The sequence below is a fragment of the Polypterus senegalus genome, chromosome 12 (genome assembly GCF_016835505.1).
Source record: "Polypterus senegalus isolate Bchr_013 chromosome 12, ASM1683550v1, whole genome shotgun sequence".
NCBI lineage: Eukaryota > Metazoa > Chordata > Cladistia > Polypteriformes > Polypteridae > Polypterus > Polypterus senegalus.
The window spans coordinates 67,494,762-67,513,418 of NC_053165.1; the positions used below are offsets into that span (position 1 = coordinate 67,494,762).

The 18,657-nt window shown below is 37.9% G+C and overlaps 1 protein-coding gene across 1 annotated transcript; it reads right to left on the bottom strand.

Annotated features, from left to right (window-relative positions):
* Positions 1-7,613: 7,613 nt before the first annotated feature.
* LOC120540899 (GTP-binding nuclear protein Ran) lies at positions 7,614-11,475 on the bottom strand. The gene is made up of 7 exons (XM_039772051.1): positions 11,354-11,475; positions 10,241-10,290; positions 10,061-10,145; positions 9,675-9,800; positions 9,405-9,592; positions 8,825-8,995; positions 7,614-8,018 (listed from the first exon to the last, which is right to left on the bottom strand). Exons 2-7 carry the CDS (start codon positions 10,274-10,276, stop codon positions 7,974-7,976), a joined length of 651 nt encoding a protein of 216 aa, XP_039627985.1. The 5' UTR covers positions 10,277-10,290; positions 11,354-11,475; the 3' UTR covers positions 7,614-7,973.
* Positions 11,476-18,657: the final 7,182 nt, after the last annotated feature.

The following is an 18,657-nucleotide window of genomic DNA, read 5'->3' on the forward strand; positions in this document are numbered from 1 at the left end:
TACAATGTACAGTGGACTTTCTAGAAGCCACTGGCCTCAGGATTTGGACATGGAATTTGTACACAGAAGAAGAAGAAGAAGCCATGAATCTCCATGTGAGGGAACTTTGAGAAAACATGGTTCAACCTGTAGCTTACTGTATGCACAACCAGCAGCTTTCAAGAAGTCATTTTAACATGCAGGTTTTGGTCAGTGTTCCATTGCTTCAGGCTGGTGACGACCTCACCTGGTGTTACCAAGCTAATGTGTCAGCGTATTTTGCTGTTTTAGAAGATAGTAACATGCTGTTTTAATACAGATGGCAAATACAAGTGTTCTGTGCAGGTTATACATTAGATAATCATGACACCTGTAAGTTCAGCATGCCAGTAAAATCTCCATCCTACTTGCCCAGTATTTTGCAATGCTTCCACATTCTACTCTTGTGATACTTTTTCCAAGCTTTGTGAAAAAATGAAGAACCACATAAGTTGTAAATTGCTTTACTTTACCAGCACCATCACCATGAGCCTTTCATTTCTCATGCCCATCTCATTAATCATGCTGTCAGAGCACAGGATCTCCCCTGGGCAGATTATCCATACCTGAATCAGCGCAAATTGCCCACTACAAAACAAAAGAAATCACTTTGTAACTGTTGCCATCTGCAGTGAAAGTGGTGCTGCAATGCACAAAATATCTTTGCAAATAAATTACTTCCATATCCTACTTTATAAACAGAAGCATGCTTTAAACACATATATCCACGGGTGTATTAAAAAGCAAGAAAACCGAAAGCAAAAAACACTCTGGACACTATGGTTTGTTGTGGTGTGACCAGAAAAGCTTGACAGCTGGCACAGTCAAATAGTGAAAATAGTGTAAGTTTATCCAAGTTTATATCTGATTTATTGATTCCCATCTTTTGCTTTATCTTTGTTAGTGTTTTCCACTCTTGTCTAACATAGTTAGTTGCTTTTGAAGATCCAGTTCATTTGTCATTAGTATGTCAATATCATCTGCAAATCTAACTTCTTTAAATATTTGCTTTCCACGGGTAATTCCTACTCTTAAATCAACTTACATCTTTCCAAATACTCTTTTAATAATGCTAATAATGAAAAGCAGCAGAGATAGTATGACTCCTTGTCTGGTTCCCAGTTGATTAGCTCTCCTCCCACACTACAGACACTAAAGACTATTCATTGAACGTCTTCTTTTTCTTTCAGCTGCCCCCGTTAGGGGTTGCCACAGCAGATCATCTTCTTCCATATCTTTCTGTCTTCTGCATCTTGTTCTGTTAAAAGACTATTCATTAGAACAATCGTTTTAATGCTACAAGCAGCTTGGGTGGTTACTGCCATGCTTTTCAGGTTCATTTGATGTATTCAAATCAGTGAATCATCAGAGAACTTGTATAGTTTTTAAAATGTATAGTCATTTCAATAACAAGGATTCAAAGCCCAATTCATTTAGATTAAGGAGTGTTTTCAGTCCAACATTAAGGCACAATAGCAAAATAGTTATGGCTTGGCATATCATTTCATCTCTTGTCTCAGGTGTCATTTCATCTAGGACCTCTATATCACATATGCACTTTTCTTTTCTTTCAAGATTCTGTTAAATTCTCCTTCAAAAGACAGCAGCAGGTGTTCGCCAGGCCCAGTCAAAGACTGCCATAGTATGCAGGAATTCCACTGTGCTTGAAACTAGTTTTATGGCACCACCTAGTGGCCATACATGTATTTACAACAGTAGTAACTATCCAAGTCTCTAGGAGTCATTGACAATGAAACTGGGATGGCCTGTCCTGAATCTTTTATGAATTTAGATGTTTTGGCATTCTCAGGGCTGTTTTCACATTGGAATATTGTATGTAGAAGGCACCATGGATGCTTTTAGTACAAGAAGATGTGATCTGTGTTCAGAGTACAGTGAAATTCTGAGGTGCTGTAGATTTAATTTTAAATAGATAAGTTTGCCATTTTTTGGCATAACCCATAATGACAGAGTGAAAACATGTTTTCAGAAAGGTCTGCAAATATATTAAAAATTAGTGAAGTGCAAACTGAATTAACCAGACATTGTTTAGAAAGGCACACTCCTGTGTAGAATGTACCACAGTTTACACAAATGTCAGGGTAAACACCAAGCCATGAAGTCCAAGGAGCTCTACATAGACCCCACAAATGTTGTGAGGCACAGATCAGGGTGAGTGTATAAAACCATTTCTAAAGCTTTAAGAATTTCCAGGAGCACAGTGGCTTCAAGAATTGTGAAACAAAGACGTTTGGAACCACCAGGATTTGCCATCTGTTTACACTGAATAACTGGGCGTAAAGGAGAGACCTACCAAGAAGACTCAAAGCTGGAATTGCTGCAAAAGGGTCTTCAAAAAAGTACTGAATTAAAGGACTGAATACTTCTATGAACGAGAGAGTTTTATTAGATTTGCAAACCTAAAAATATTTTCACTTTGTCATTAGGGGTTATTCAGTGTAGAATGATTATTAAAAAGTGTCAGATGTGTCAAATCTACAACACAATAAAGTGAAGGGGTGTGAATTCATTGTAAATAACATCAAATGTGTGGCAGTAATAACTGTTTAAGCTTATAAAAGATTTTTTATTGTTTAAGGTTGCAATTTTATTCATTTTCAAAATGTTTTGACCCTGAAAGGGGTCTGGTTTTATACATGGCTGAAGATGAGCTTTTGTGTATTAAGATACACGAATAACAAGCGTGTTGCAGACTTCTAGGGTAGGATTCTTGCTTGTATCAGAATAAAGTGAACATGGATTCTGAAAAGCACCAAACCAAGTATTGCGCTATAATTGAATTTCTAATACTTGAGAACGATTTCCATTCAGAGATTCATTCTCAGCCAGTCTGGATGTATTAGGACTAGTCTGCTTCACATACCACAGGTAAGAGATGGGCAGGAGGGCTCTGTCATAGAAGGAGGTCTTTTAACTCCAAAGACAGAAGAAAATGTAAATCAAAAAGGAGAATCAAGAGTGGTGGTGTGTCACATAGTGAACACTATATGGTCACCTGTGGAGCAGATGAAGCCACTCTTTGTAAACAATTAAACAATATCTCTACATGTGGGATGCATGGAATGCTGACCCTGGTGAAACGTCACCTCATCATAAGTTTCAAGAAGAAGAAAGAGATTACCGATTTGGATTGGGTATAAATTTACAAAACATTTTATTTGGTGGCCAAACAACCACAGCGCAATCAGCCATCAATAGAATGGAAGCATGGTGATTCTCCTACATCAAGGAGACTGAAGGTCCAAACCCATGCCCGCAAGATCGTGTACATGATTTTTTAATGATGTTGAAGGTGTAGTCCATGAGGACTACATGTCTCAGATGGCCATGATAATAATCAGAATTGTATACTTGGACATTTGCAGCAGTCATTTAAAGCTGGTTAAGAAAGCTGTTGATGATCCTTCACGACAGCGTTTCAGCTCAGGCTGCATGATTTGCAGATACTGCTTTGCAAGTTAAACAGATGCCACACTCTTACTTTTTTTGCATACTTGGACCCCTGTTGCTCTTTACTGTTCAGTATTTATAAAAGCCACATTATTGGGAAATGCTGTGTGTCCAGCCAGAGACAGATGACGAGTTACATAAGTAAGATGAAGGATATTGTTTTGCATAGAAAACCTTAATGAGCCTTTAAAACATATTTAATGTTCACAGGGATTGTACTGAAAAATAAAACTTAAGTTTGTCTTCACTGGTGTTACCCTTAATTAGACAGGCTGAAAACTTCTAGATGACCCCTTCATATTCTTGCAGTCAACTATCTTTTCACCTGAAACCAGTCAATTGTACAATAAAATCCACTAACTTTACTTTATAATCTATACATTTCATAATCAATTTCATGAATGCAGCCTTGTATTCTTGCAGTAATATTTTGGAGATGCCAGGTTGACATGAGCTCTCATGCTGGTGAGGCAGGAGGAGTGTGTGTTCCCACAGAAATTATAACATACCATCTGGCCCTACTTTTTAAATATGTGGACGCTTGTAGTCTGCCCTCTGTTGCACTTACCATGGTGCTGCCCACAACATCTAGTGCACGGATGTTATCCAGCATGATCTTAATAGTCTCTGTGACTGTACCATCAAATTACTGCACTGATCTTTGCTACAGAAATGAATTGTCATACAACAGATTCTTTTAGCACTCCGAGAAAAGATGGATACATCTTCCAGTTTTGTTAAGTTTCTCAAATATACTCTTTCCATTTCTCATTAGTATCTCAAATTGTGGGCATTTCTTGAAATTTTCTATAAGCAGTATGGATGACATGCTGCCTACTTCCCCTGAACAGAACCCCTTGGTGTCTACACAGAAGTAATTTTGTATCATCTTACTGTATTTCTCTCACACACTTTATAGAAGGCTGGTTTCTTTAACCTGGTATATTTCCCTAATCAATTATGTCTATGAACTGGCACAAACATTCTTATCCTACCAAGCATCAATTCCCTTTCTCCTTTAACAATGATTAGCAGAGAACTTGAATAGCTTCCTACAGACCCCATAATCCCTCACATAAGGCAACACACAGACTGAAAAGTTTGAGTGGTTGTCAGATGTCCATTTTCAAACTGCCTTCAAAGTTGTCTTCTCCCTAAACTGTGGTTTCATTGAGGTGACTTTCTTAAACACATGTACGAATTGTTCAGCATATAAACAGGGTTTTGCAAAAGTCTGCGACTATTGTAGATGGAGGGAACATTCTTAATGCCTCCTCTCATAATCTCCACATTGACTACGTCTGATCCTGTCTCACGAATTCCCTTCTTTTGACTGAGAAGTAACCAGTATGGGACTTCCATACTTTTATAAATTACCACTTTAGCACACACTGAACCCGTGGCTATTTTGTGGGAATGGGTCCCGGTACACCTGTTCGAGGACAGGTTTGAGTAGGTTTATTGAAAACAATCATGAGTCTCTCTCCAGGCCTTAGGACAATTTAAATATTTTAACAAAAACAAACAGCACACCATACGAAAATGCCCATGTGTTTCTTAAATATACTACATTAGAAAAATAATAAGGAATTAGATGTTTTGCCCATTTTAACTTATTCTAGTAAAAAAAAAAAGTCATTCTAATTGTAAAATAAGGAAAAGCCCAGAATATTAAAAGTCAATGCTGTTCTTAGTGACCTGTGAAACATCCCTGGCAGTGCTTGTACTCATTATTTGTTTAGAAAGGGAGACATACTATATACATATATATATATATATATAAAAACCCACTAAAGCACTTTATAATGACATCTTTATGATCATAACATGCAAATGTGCTTTACTTTCTGTATGCTTTTCTCTAAAGAAAACCACTTAAAAGTGTAGCTTTAAATTCATCCCTCAGGGGTGTGATCAACAAATACTGTACAATGCAAAACTACCTAGAATGACAGAATTCTTTTCACTTCTATATCCAAATTTTTGCTTCATTGACCCACTATAATAGCACTTCTCAAAGAGACAGAACAGTCCCTGTCTATGTCATGTTGGGATCACGAGTTTAATGACAAACTAGATACACAAACATATGCACTTCATGTGTTTTGATGCAATCATGTTCCCCCCCTACTAATTTTAAGATTAATTGGCACACATCCATAAATTGAAATGTACAATTTCAGACAGTGTTCCTGACAAATTGTACTATTAATTCAGGGTAGCAGCAGGCAAAAATACTTTTAACTGCAACACTAAACAAAACACTGAGGTTTTACATTAAAGTTGATCCAGGACACTTGTACATTTTGAAAAAACTAGAATTTATTTTCCTGGATAAACAACCAAGATTTACTTGAGCACATGTAAAACAAAAACAAGGTGTTTCTACTTGCGGTTCAAAGAGTGAACAAGACTTAAGGTTTGGTAGCAGGCACAAACTTTTCACCACTCCAAACCTCTTCCAGACATTGTTTTACACCATACATTGATCAGGCGTCCAAGTAATACCCATATATATATATATATATATATATATATATATATATATATATATATATATATATATAACACTAACACTAAAAACTGTCTCCATGGTTTATTTTTTTAATATATATGAATTATAGTAGTTGACAGAAGCCAACCTCTGCTACATACAATGAAGTCCCAACAAAATTAAAAATCTTTCTAGATGGAAAATAGAACATTTGAGAACATGAATCCTGCTCCAAGGGGAAAATATACAAAAAGCCTGACCAGTGCTTTTAAACATTTCAGGCTCCTTTGTAACATTGTTAAATTCAAAAAGTTATTCTAAACATTGTTGAATTTCAGGTACAATCCCAACTGGTAGTTTGAAAAGTGAGGTTTTCTTTTCCTGCCATAGCCAATGTTTAGATATTCCGCAACAAAGCATAATATTCCTCAATAACCAACATTTCCTAAATTATAAAATTTCATACGATCGTGTAAAAGCTTACAACTTCCTCTATGAAATTTACCAACTGGCACAACCATTTCCCACTTTCAACTCAAGATTCTTGTACAGTTAAGCAGAGTCCCATTAGGTTTGAGAAATGTATAAATGAGACATTTCACATCAGAAATATCTTTATTCTAACAAGGACATTGGGGACAAAGACCAGGGCACATAGTACAGAAATACAGTTAAGCACAACTTTGGAAAATACATTGTAGAAATTAGTTTTTCTGTGTTGTGCTCCACAGCAAGTAAACGGGTGGTTTAGCAATACAGTGGAACCTTGGTTCAAGAACGTCTCAGAACACATACAAATCAGTTTTACAACCAATACGTTCGCCAAACTTTTGCTTCTGTTCATGATCACGGACTTGGTATACCAACAAGCCAGTTTCCCTTTCGGTTTGTGCGCGCAGACGATTTCCACACATGTTCAGTCTCTCCCTGTGCAGCAAGAGAGAGCGAGCGAGACACACACACGAGAGAGAGAGAGAGAGACACTGCTGGACGCATAAAGCAGTTGAAGAATGCACCAGGCTTATTTTTAAAGAAACTTTCCGAGCATTGTTTAACCTCGTATTTAATGAAGACTTTTCTATTGGATTTTTAACCTCCACTTCACTTCTGTTTACAGCAATCAGTTAGTAGCATTCATTGTTGCAATGTTACTTTTCTCGGTGGTTTACTAAATTATGGACTTTTCAAATGTTCTTTTTCCCAGTGCTTAAAACTCATTTAAAAAAAAAAATGTTTTTAGAGAAAGGTTTGTAGTGCTATAGCGCAAAACTCTTGCAGTGTTAAGTTTTCTCTGTTGTTCCAAGGTTCTCAGTGTTATTCAATGTTTTTACAATTAGTTTATTATGCTGTGCATTCTATGGTATAATTAACTATATTTGTGCTTAAAAATCTTTAATATATTAACATACAGTTTGTACGGTCGGGAACAGATTAATTGTATTTATATACAATCCTATGGGGGAAATTACTTCGGTTCACAACCAGAGTTTTGGAATGAATTATGGCCACGAACCGAGGTTCCACTGTATAACATTTTTAATTGGAATCTGTATTCTAAGAAAAGGAAAAAAAATTAAAATAAAAAAAAAAAAAATTACAAGGTCAAATGCAGAGAAAATATCAGAGCCAATTGCTTTCAAAACTGGAACACAACTTTATTATGTGAAAAAAATAAAAAAGGGAATGAGTAACAAAGTGCCACTGATGTAAATTTACTGCTGAAGGCTTATAAATTAGATCAAAACTGAAAGGAGAAATGGGAAAGTATCTGCAGTCATATTAGCCATATATTAAGCAGTTCCAATGTAGTAGGAATAACTTTTTAAACGCATTCACTCCAAAATCCATACTTTCTTCATCCTCTCCAGAAATTTAAAGCACATGTATAAATGTTCTGTTGAGCTACAGTGGCAGACACGCTGCTGCTCCATCACAATTTTCACAGACAGCTGCCTATAAAACTAGACTGCTGATGCTGGGCTATAGTCACTCACAGATCATCCTCATCATCTGGCAGAGCAGTGGACTGAGCAACCTATAAAAATGAAATAGAAAAAGTCATCCTTCTACCAAATTAAGGCCAAAAAAAAAAAATTCAGGGAGAACAAACTCAGATGACTGTAGAATGTAAACAAGAATGTTATAAGCTCCAAAGCACTTAATATTAAGTGTTAGTGCAACAAACTCGACAAATCATGCTTTTAGACTATACACAGCTTTAAGGAGCAATATCAACATGCTTACATACCCACTGCAAAAGCATTGCTTATTAAAACATTAAGACTTATCTACGTACTCCACCCGAGCTTTTCTTGGATCTGATAAACAGACTAGATACTTACATATTTACCAATATAAGATTACACTGACTTTCATGTCCAAACATGTAGCACTATCACCATTTATGTCAAGTGTCAGTCATCTCAAGACTACATAATTGTAAACATTCAATGGACAACTTAAAAAGCCAACAAATGCAGCTGGTGAGTAAAGTAACCATTACCAGGTTTAAAGGTTTAAAACTTGAGATGACAAAAAGTATTACATTTAGTCAAAGGTCTTACATTTGAAAGGAGAAAGCTATTAAAAAGGTCAGAAGAGGATCCAAAATACATACTGGCCCCAAATGCAGCATTACAGATAGGACAGGGTTATAGAGAGCTTAGCTATAGCATCTGCTCTATGACCATGCCCAGGGAACAAAGCCATTAAGGCAAGCTGCAGAGTGAGCAGTTTGGTAATATAATCTATTATTTTGTATGTAACTGTTTTAGGGGCTGGGACCCACAACCATGAACTAAGGTCCAAGCTAGTAAAAATAAAATTTGCAAGGCTACAAACCTGTAAATCTTGCTCATACTGTGCTGCCAGCGCAGGGTCCATTACAACTTCTGGTGGGGCCAGTGCTGGCATTGCCACAAACTCTAGGTTAGGATCACCAATCAGCTTCCTGGCCAGCCACAGGAATGGCTTCTCAAAGTTGTAGTTACTTTTAGCTGAAATATCATAATACTGAAAAAGAACATACCATATTAGAAAAGGTGTCACTTATTCCAGAACAAATACTACAAGTTCAACTAACCCGATTTTACAGGGAAAGATTAACTGTTAGCATTAAAATACTGTCAAAAATGTTATTTCTTCATCCTAAAGACACATTGTGAACTAATATTCATGTGCTACCTTGCCCTTCAGGCTATTGCATCCATCAGCAACTATTGTCTGGTGCATGACATTTTTCACTTAGAACCTACCTGCCATGAATAGTTAACCTAAAAAATCACCTAAAACTGCCAAACCTGAACTTTAAGTTACTTTAACCCCCAAGGATTTTTAAATAAATAAAATATAAAAAGGTTACAAAAAAAGACCATACTTGCAAGCAGGAGGAAAAGCTGACTTAGATATAATCAAGAATTACCTGAAGATTCTTCTTTCTGTGAAAGACTATAGATTTTGCTTTCACTTTCCGGTCCTTGATATCTACTTTATTGCCACACAAGACAATAGGGATATTCTCACATACCCTTACCAAATCTCTGTGCCAGTTAGGAACATTTTTGTATGTTACTCTTGATGTTACATCAAACATGATGATGGCACACTGAGCTGCAATGAAAAGATGTGGATAATCAAAAAAAAAACACATCACTTAAGAGAAAAATAAAAACACTTATTACTCAAAGCTTACCCTGAATATAATATCCATCCCTAAGACCTCCAAATTTCTCTTGACCAGCAGTATCCCAAACATTAAATTTAATAGGTCCTCTATTTGTATGAAACACCAGTGGGTGAACTTCAACTCCCAAAGTTGCTGAAAAGAGAAAAGTAAAGTAATGGAATCAATTTACCACCGGCACACAACGTACTTTACAAAAGGTGGCGAGTATGTACAACCACTGCACTAACATGTTTATACTTGCAAACAACCAGCTTTAATAAAAATGTTAACAGCATAATTTAGAACTTAAAAAATAAACATTTATAATAGGTGCTGTAATCACAAGACTGCCCCAGCACTATTCAGTGATGGACCTGCTTCAGGGGATCACCACCAATATACTGGTCACATACCTACGTATTTTTTTTCAAACTCTCCTGTCAAGTGACGTTTCACAAATGTAGTTTTTCCAGTACCACCATCTCCAACTAGAACAAGCTAAAAAAACAATAAATAAAACTACATATAGTAAATTGCTTATATATTTAAAAAACAAAAAAAAAAAAAAACACACAATCACGTGTAGCACATACCTTAAATTGAACTTGAGGTTCTCCCTGTGCTGCCATCTTAACTGCTTTACCTACAAACACAGATATTTTAATAAAGTGCGGCCCAATTGAAAAATATTAAGTCCCAAAATATATTACTGTATAGTCCAAAATATTTTTTTTTAAACAAAAACTGCTTTAATGATCAGAATCGAATACATCTGACACACACAGACACACGGTACTTAGAAGCCTGGGCACTTTTGGCACGAGGCTCCCCATCACGGCCGAGCACCATAATCCATATAAACGTAACGTGAACGCTACAGGAAGAAAGAAAGAAAGCAGCACATGGCGAGTTGCATCACCGGTTCAGACTTTTCGAACTGAATAGTAGGCCCACTACCAGTAAAACTGCTCCGATAGAGATGTTGTTGCGGGGACACTTACTTTAATCATATCCCCCCAAAAAAAAAGGCCGGCTTCCCTATTTGTGTTGTCATTCATTAAAAAAAATTGAGGAGCAGGCCAAAGATCATGTATGCAAACGTATACTACATTAAACATGCGATTTAAGCAAATAACAGGCCGCGCGAATAAGAGGCTGAGAAAAACTCCAGGCATCGCGAGCCGCGTTGGAGCCCACGCCTGACCGCGAGCCGCGGCGGATTCTACCGATCCGCCTGAACGCACGTCCACGAAGGCCCAAATTACAAAAGACGATTCTCAGATTTTTAGAAACGTCACCACATTAAAATGTGTACTTATTATACGTAAAACAAGCGGTAAGATCCAAATAACTTGTAATAATGTCAATTATAGAGTTTTATAAACTAGATAAAAAGACAGATAGCGAAATAAACCTCCCAGGCCTTCCACTGCACAACCTCTTATGCTGACGCTGCAATATTTATGCACAAATTAAGCTAAAACAAAATCTTAGTGCTGCAGAAAAAAGCCCGCCAAGACCTCCCTCCTTGCCCTACCTAGGTTTCCCATTGTCGATTTGTAACATGAATACCCGTTAAAATATACAGCCAAAACCGGAAAAGAATAGAACGTTATAGTCTATACAACGTGTAAATTATTTTATCAGCATCAAAAACAGTCAGATGACATCGATTCCAAGTAGATTACGTTCAGCCCTCCACCTACCGTTTCCAGAACACTCTGTGCCGCTTCTGATTCACTGTGCTGAATAAAATGGCTGCAGCGCAGTTCAAATAACCTGACCAGCTTCCCCACTCACGTGACCTGCCTTCACTATGGAAACTCGCGGTAAGGCGAACTGTTTGAAAAAGAAACTCCATTAACTGCGCGCGAGGGGCGGAGCAAACATGCTAGCAGCTTATGGGCGTTTTTTCCTGTGTTGTCCTGACGTCACATCTTCTCAGCGGCGACACCAGTTTGTTCAACTTTTGTCCGATCATCTGTCAAGTAGCCGCATGAGATCTGTGAGGTCGTCTCTTGGGAGCGCGTTCCTTGTAAAGACATCTGAATAACTGCTATATTAAAGCACACCTTAACTTTTTGTTCTTTACGTATTGTTTTATATTTCATTTTAAATAAAATCGAACAATCTGTTGTTTAAATGTATTCATTTTTACATTTGATGTTCTCTGTTCTTTGATTTGGAAGGTATGTCGTGGTATGGCCTACAATGAAATGTGTTTTTATACAATAATGCCTTAATTATTAGAGCTCTCTGGAACTAGTACAGCATCTTGCACCGAGCACTGACAACAATGCTGTGAGAAAGCAGGCTTCATCCTTGTGCGCCGGGATAGTAAACGGCTTTGTGCGCGGATGTGAAATCATAAACGAGCGCCTCGAAAGGCGAACCTGTGCTGTCTATAACACCGCCATTCCAAATGTGCGGAGATCCGTATTGGGAAATTGGAAGTGCCATTTGGAAATGGGAAAAAGAGTTTAACATAAATTGCAGTCTCCGAGAGTGGGCAGCCTCATCCTCGAGATGGGGATTTACATTTACGGCTTCTATAAGGAAAATGAAAGTTACTTTAAATAAGAATCTTTTATGGTATAATTCTGTTTTTGAATGGGTGAAAGAATTTCAGTTACCAGGCATGAATTGTGGTAATAGAGTAACTTGGAAACGGCATATCATAGAAACAGTACATCCATTTAAGAGCAAAAAAATATACAAACATGGGGAGCAGGCAGAAGTAAATTACATTTGACAGTACTCCCCAGTGATTAGGTCTGTAATGGAGTATTCTAGAAATGGGGGAATTACCGCTGGGTTTGAGAAGGAGCATATGGAATCTAAACTAATGTATATATTTAAAGCAAACTCAAGGGCATCCAACAGAGGAAATACTAGAAGATTGTTGAGGATTTTAATATGGGGAATGAAATGTGATTCATTCAGTTAAAGGGTTTTAAAACTGGTAGAGGATTCACTGTTTAATAATTATTTTATTCATGGTATTTGGTGAAACCGATTATTGGTAATGCAATAAGAGAAGATATAAGTAAAGTAAGAGCCTTTTCATGGCAGAGTCAGTTCTGAAATAATCATTTGGAAGGCAAGTATACAAATTTCTACTAATGGATCAAAAGACCCTTTAAGTAATAGAGTAGCCTTTGCATTTTTTGTTAAAAAGGGCCATTAGAATATCTGAAGAATTATCAGTTTTTTCAGCAGAAATGATGGCTACTATTCTTCTATAATGGATAAATGAGGTTATTAAACCTAATAGACCTTTACCTCAACAGACTCATTATCATCTTTGACAGCCAAAGATTAAAAAAAATCAAACAGAAATTATCTTTTATTGGGATTAAAACTTGTATTTGAATAATGTAATTGTGACATTTTCATGTCTTTCAACTCATAAAGGAGTGTGTGGAAATGAAAGAGCAGCTAAGTTAGATAAATAAACTTTGTATAGAACTGGAATAGACTTTTAGATTCCTTTGGGCATATGTTGGTTTAAATGCATAATTAAAAAGGCATTTTTTTGGGAATAGCAAAGCATTTGGGAGAACAGTGATAAAGGAAGGCACATGTTTCAGTTAAAACCTCTAGTAAGGGGTAAGCATAAATGGTGTCCTCAAGGTAGAAAGGGATATATCATTTTAATGATAATAATAAGTTGCATTTGTAAAGTATCTTTCAAAAACCCAAGGTTGCTTTCCATACAGAGTAAAAAAAAAAAAATCACACAGAACACAAACGTCTATAGAAGAGGAAAGTTTAATTTGAGATTTAAAGGTGGAGGGAGAGGAGCAATCTCGGGGAGACTGAGAAAGAGAGTTCCAGAGTTGAGGGGCCATAACACTGAAGGACCTGCCTCCCAGGGTGGAGAGTCTGCTGCGTAGGACAGTAAGGAGATTACTGCTCGAGGACCTGACAGAGCAACAAGGAGTGTAAGGATTTTTAATTGATCATCCTTGGGCATGTTGGTATGAATCAATACTATTTTTATATTGGCAAGCATAAATCAGGAAAATGTGAGTAATGTCGTATTAAAGAAACGTTGCAAAGCTACATAGTCTGGTGTTTGAAATATAGTTGGGCATGGCAAAAGCTAACTGGCAAATTCAAACAAAAATGACTATCCTTTAGTATTTTATAAGAAAAAAGTTAATTGAGGAGTCTTTTTTAAAGTCTATATTAAATATCTGAAAGAAACAGCAATTTATAATAAATTCTTTAAATAAAATAGGTTAATGAAATTAGAACTTCCATCCAGTAGTTGGCAGTAATGGATTATTATCTATATTCTCAGTCTGCGGCAGGCTGTATCAGTGCATGCTCCCAGCCTCTTTTAGTCTGCCATCATCCAACATAAAAAAAAGATTATAATGCAATGAATGGCATGCGCACAACGGAGTGGTTTAAAGTCACCAGTGTAAAATTTGGGTTGAATGGTAAGGAGGGGATTGTGCAAACAGCATGCAGAGTGTGATTGACTAAGACTCAAACCCAAGTCCCTGAAGTTATGAGACACCAGTACCTAAAAGCTGTTGTACCTTCTATCTTTATTAAGTAGTTGAGAAGGAGTAAGATACTAATAATACATTTTTTAAAAATTAGATTTATTGTTTTACTGGGGCAGCACGGTGGTGCAGCACTGCTACCTTGCAGTTAGGAGACCCGGGTTTGCTTCCCGGGTCCTCCCTGCGTGGAGTTTGCATGTTCTGCCTGTGTCTGCGTGGGTTTCCTCCCACAGTCCAAAGACATGCAGGTTAGGTGGATTGGTGATTCTAAACTGTCCCTGGTGTGTGGGTGTGTGTGTCCTGCGGTGGGTTGGCACCCTGCCCAGGATTGGTCCCTGCCTTGCGCCCTATGTTGGCTGGGATTGGCTCCAGCAGACCCCCGTGACCCTGTAGTTAGGATATAGCGGGTTGGATAATGGATGGATGGATGGTTTTACTATAGCATGCAGACTTTTTATTTACATCTGTAATGCTAGACCTGCTATAAAACTACAGCAAAATAGAATTTCCATCATGTGAATTAAAGAAAATGAAATTGAGTTTTAAGTTGTGCTGTTGTGCTGCTGGCCAGTAGGTGGCAATAATTGTCTCCTTAATACCCTGTCCTTTTAATCATATCTTTGAAAAGTAATTTCATTTGATGTGGGTGAGCAGACTTCTTTTTGCTGACCTCTAGTCAGATTCCTCTTGTCTAGAATGGGTTAGTGTTTTGATTCTTTGGTGTATGAAACACTAATTATACAAACTCAAATCTTTCACTCACTCATTTGCTAAAACCATTTTTATAATATAGGTAGAGACACAGAGACCATCTCAACTGGTTAGATGACTGCGCCCAACAACAGACGGTACACAGCTCTAACCAGGTCACACATGACCAGTCTGGGGTCACCAAAGGTGAGGATAAACCAGACTGACTTCACACGCAGGGCCGTCTTAACGCATGGGGACACTGGGCAGTTGTCTGGGGGCTCCATGAGCATAAGGGCCCCATGCTAATCTATGTATGTTATAACTTGCTGAGGGGCTGTGTAGGTAGGGGCCCAGTGCACTGCTTTGCCTGGGGGGCCCATAATGTTGTTAAGATGGCCCTGTTCACATGAGCCTGCAGAACATGTGCAGAATCCATACAGAGAGAGAGGGTGATTGGCCAAGGATTTAAAGGCAAGACTTTGGCCAGTACTGCTGCATCACACCTTAGGGAGAGGCTGGTTATGCTTGTGAGTGCCCTCTGACAGACTGGCACTGGCTTTGTTCCTATCTTATGCCAGCCTCCAGTGACCAACCATAAACTTGGATTATCTGAGTTTAGAAAATGAGTGGATGGAGGAAATGATAAAATTTAAAGTGTATTGGACAATAATATTCTTTCCATTTAGTGTTAAAATACATTCAAGATGTGTATGTTTTTGGGAAATTCTGTTCTAACGGCAAATACAATTTTGATGGTTTCTTTGATGGATTGGAGCCTAGTTGAAGGCTGCCTTGTGCCTAGTGCCGCCAGGATATGCTCCAGCCCCAGTGTTATTATTATTAGGTGGGTTTGTTAATATGTGAGTTAGGAAGGTGGGTGAATGGATGGTTTTAAGAATGAATGATTTGAATGTAGCTTGCTCAATCCAAATGTGATGTGGCAGAAAACTTCTAATTAAAATAGCATCGTATCTGATGCTTTGAGCAGCCTTGTGTGCATTTAACGGATACAGCTAGTACCATGACCTGTGAAGATCTACACACACCTAGCTGTGGAATGCGAAGACTGTCTGTATGTTCTCCATAGATTCCATTACCAACATGCTAGGAGAAACCATTTAATATTTAATAGGTGTCTTGCAATATGCTAATTATAACAAAATAAGTGCATTTTAATCTTTTAATAGTTCATCATATTTTCTGTCATATAACAACTTGAAATTTAATGAATATAAAGAATATGCTGCTGCTGTGGTCTTCTAGCTGCAATGTTTTCTGTGCTGCTTTAGAGACTCATCCATCAGCATCTTAACTGAGGATGTCACAGTCCTGTTCTAGGGGATGGTAAATCATTTCAGAACTGCTTTAATCAATGGTTAACTCTTCCTGAACTCTTTGCACAGGCTAATTGATTTTCTGTGTCTACAATTTGTGTGTTTTCTTGTTGTATACTTTGGTACACAGACAGTCATTCACCAAGAACTGTTCTTTTTTTAATACTGACCTGTTATTTAAGTATATTTAAGATGATTTGCAAAGAACAAAACACATGGTGTGTCGCCTAATTTTCTAACTATCAAATTGATTTGTACCTGTGCCCATATAAATCACCCTTTCAGAAACAATTTTGACACAATGGCCTTGCCTGACAAGCACATAATAGTGTTTTGAGTCTAATATTTTGAAGTTGATTCTTGCCTGGATATCTCTTCAGACAGCAAAATGCACAGAAATGCTTGAAATCCATCTTGGAAATGTAGAAACTAACAAATAAGAAATCATTTAAATCACAAGTCACATATAAAGGGGGATTTGGCATTGAATTAGTGTTTCAGTAAAAAGCTGAAGTCACTTTGGCCCAAACTAATGAAATCCCCCTCCTTCATCCAGTCTTTGCATCCAAGTAGTGCTTGGGCCTACACTTTACTGGTGTGGCTGCTGCTTGTGCCTTTTTAATAAACACATTCAGGACATACTGTGACATTTTCAAACCGCAGGGCAACTGGAGCCTGTGTCAACAATCACAGGGTGCAAGGCTGGAACAGTCCCTGAACAGTGTGCCAGTCCATCGCAGGGAGAACGCACACACACATGCTAGGAGCAGTTTAATAACACCAATTCATTTCAACAAGCAGAAGAAAAATAAGCAAACAGATTGGTGATCACCGGAGCAAAGCTTGGAACTTTTTGGAACAAAACAAATAAGACAAACAGTCAACAAGTTAATTAAAGTTAACTGCAGCCATAGCCGGTCAATCCATTAGGTGACATAGCATCATGCAAGTGGCGCCTTTTACAAAACTCAAACAGCACATGCTCTATAAATCATCCATCCTACCACCCCACAATGCTATGGATGTAAAGGGGCCTCTTTTTGGTAACTCAAGAAGTCAGTGATCTGGACACTGAGGGGAAGGCCTCAAAGTCTAAAAATATTGACTATATGTTACGGACATCAAGGGGAGCCATTCTGGTAACTCAGAGGGTGTCTTCCTCAGACACTGAAAGTTGTCTTATGAAACACAAGAAGTGTGTGCTCTGGAATTCCCCCTTACCCAGTGTGCTATGGACACTAAGGTGGGATGGAGCATGTGATCTGGAAATTGAGAGATGCCATTTTGGTGCCACAGAGGTAGACCTCCAACCCAGGAGTCTAATAAAAATACTCTAGGCCGTTCTTCCTTCACCCTGATGTTCTTGTTAATGTCCATGTATTATGAAACAGGATCAATAGTGATGGTGTTTGTTGCTCCCTAAATAGTGACATTAAAAACTTTCTGCAATTTTAGGTCTACTGAAGGTCATGTAAGTTTTGTAAGAAAGTTCATTGAACAGATAAGCCTGAAGTAGTATAGCAGGCCTTATTCCAGTTCTAAAGAATGTAAATGGTGGGTGTTGGGGCTTGCGTATTTGGCCATGGGAAGGCTTGCCATTATTGTAGGAAGAAAAAAACTGAGAGTCATACTATAATGCAATGGGTAAGAGTATAGATTTATATGGTCATTATTGTCACATGTACTTCATTCCATGAGCTGACACTCATATTGATCTTCCAGCTTGGCAGTTTATTAACAGTTCCTACAAATCTTCCATATGGTAATTATGGGGAAAAAAATACAGTGTATTGAAGTTGGTGATCCTGGATCTAAACCTAACATCAATATTGAATTATAGTTTTTCATGTTGCAGTAAACTTGAGGTTCCTAAGCACAGTTAGTCCCAGAAATGACTCAGAATGACCACGAGTTTGGAGCCATCAAACCCAGGCTAGTCACAAAAAGGGCAAACGCAGAATCTTTAGAAATAAAAAGATTTATTTAAATAAAAGTGCTATGTGTCACAAAATAAACTCAGAGCAGAATAAAGGTAAAGGAGTTGCCTGAAAAGACAATGGCAATGCAGAGGCAAACAATTACAAAAACATAAATCCAAAAAACAGAGCAAAAATGTTGAAATCCAGAAAATTCACAAAAGCAAAGAATAAACAAACAAAAGTGAACTCACCAACCCCAGTGCATTTAATGAACCACAAGGGACTGTGGGTTATTAGGGCTGAGGGCAGTCCCTTGATGCTGATGTGCTGGTGGGCCTGCCTGTTTGGGGGATCACCCATAAAGTACATAATATCTGCAGTGGGTTGGCACCCTGCCCGGGATTGGTTTCTGCCTTGTGCCCTGTGTTGGCTGGGATTGGCTCCAGCAGACCAGCAGATTAATGCGTTTTTTTACCATGGAGGAAGTCAAAGAAAAATCACTGCAGGTACTGGACAACGTTCCTCATCAGCAATTCCAAAAATGTTT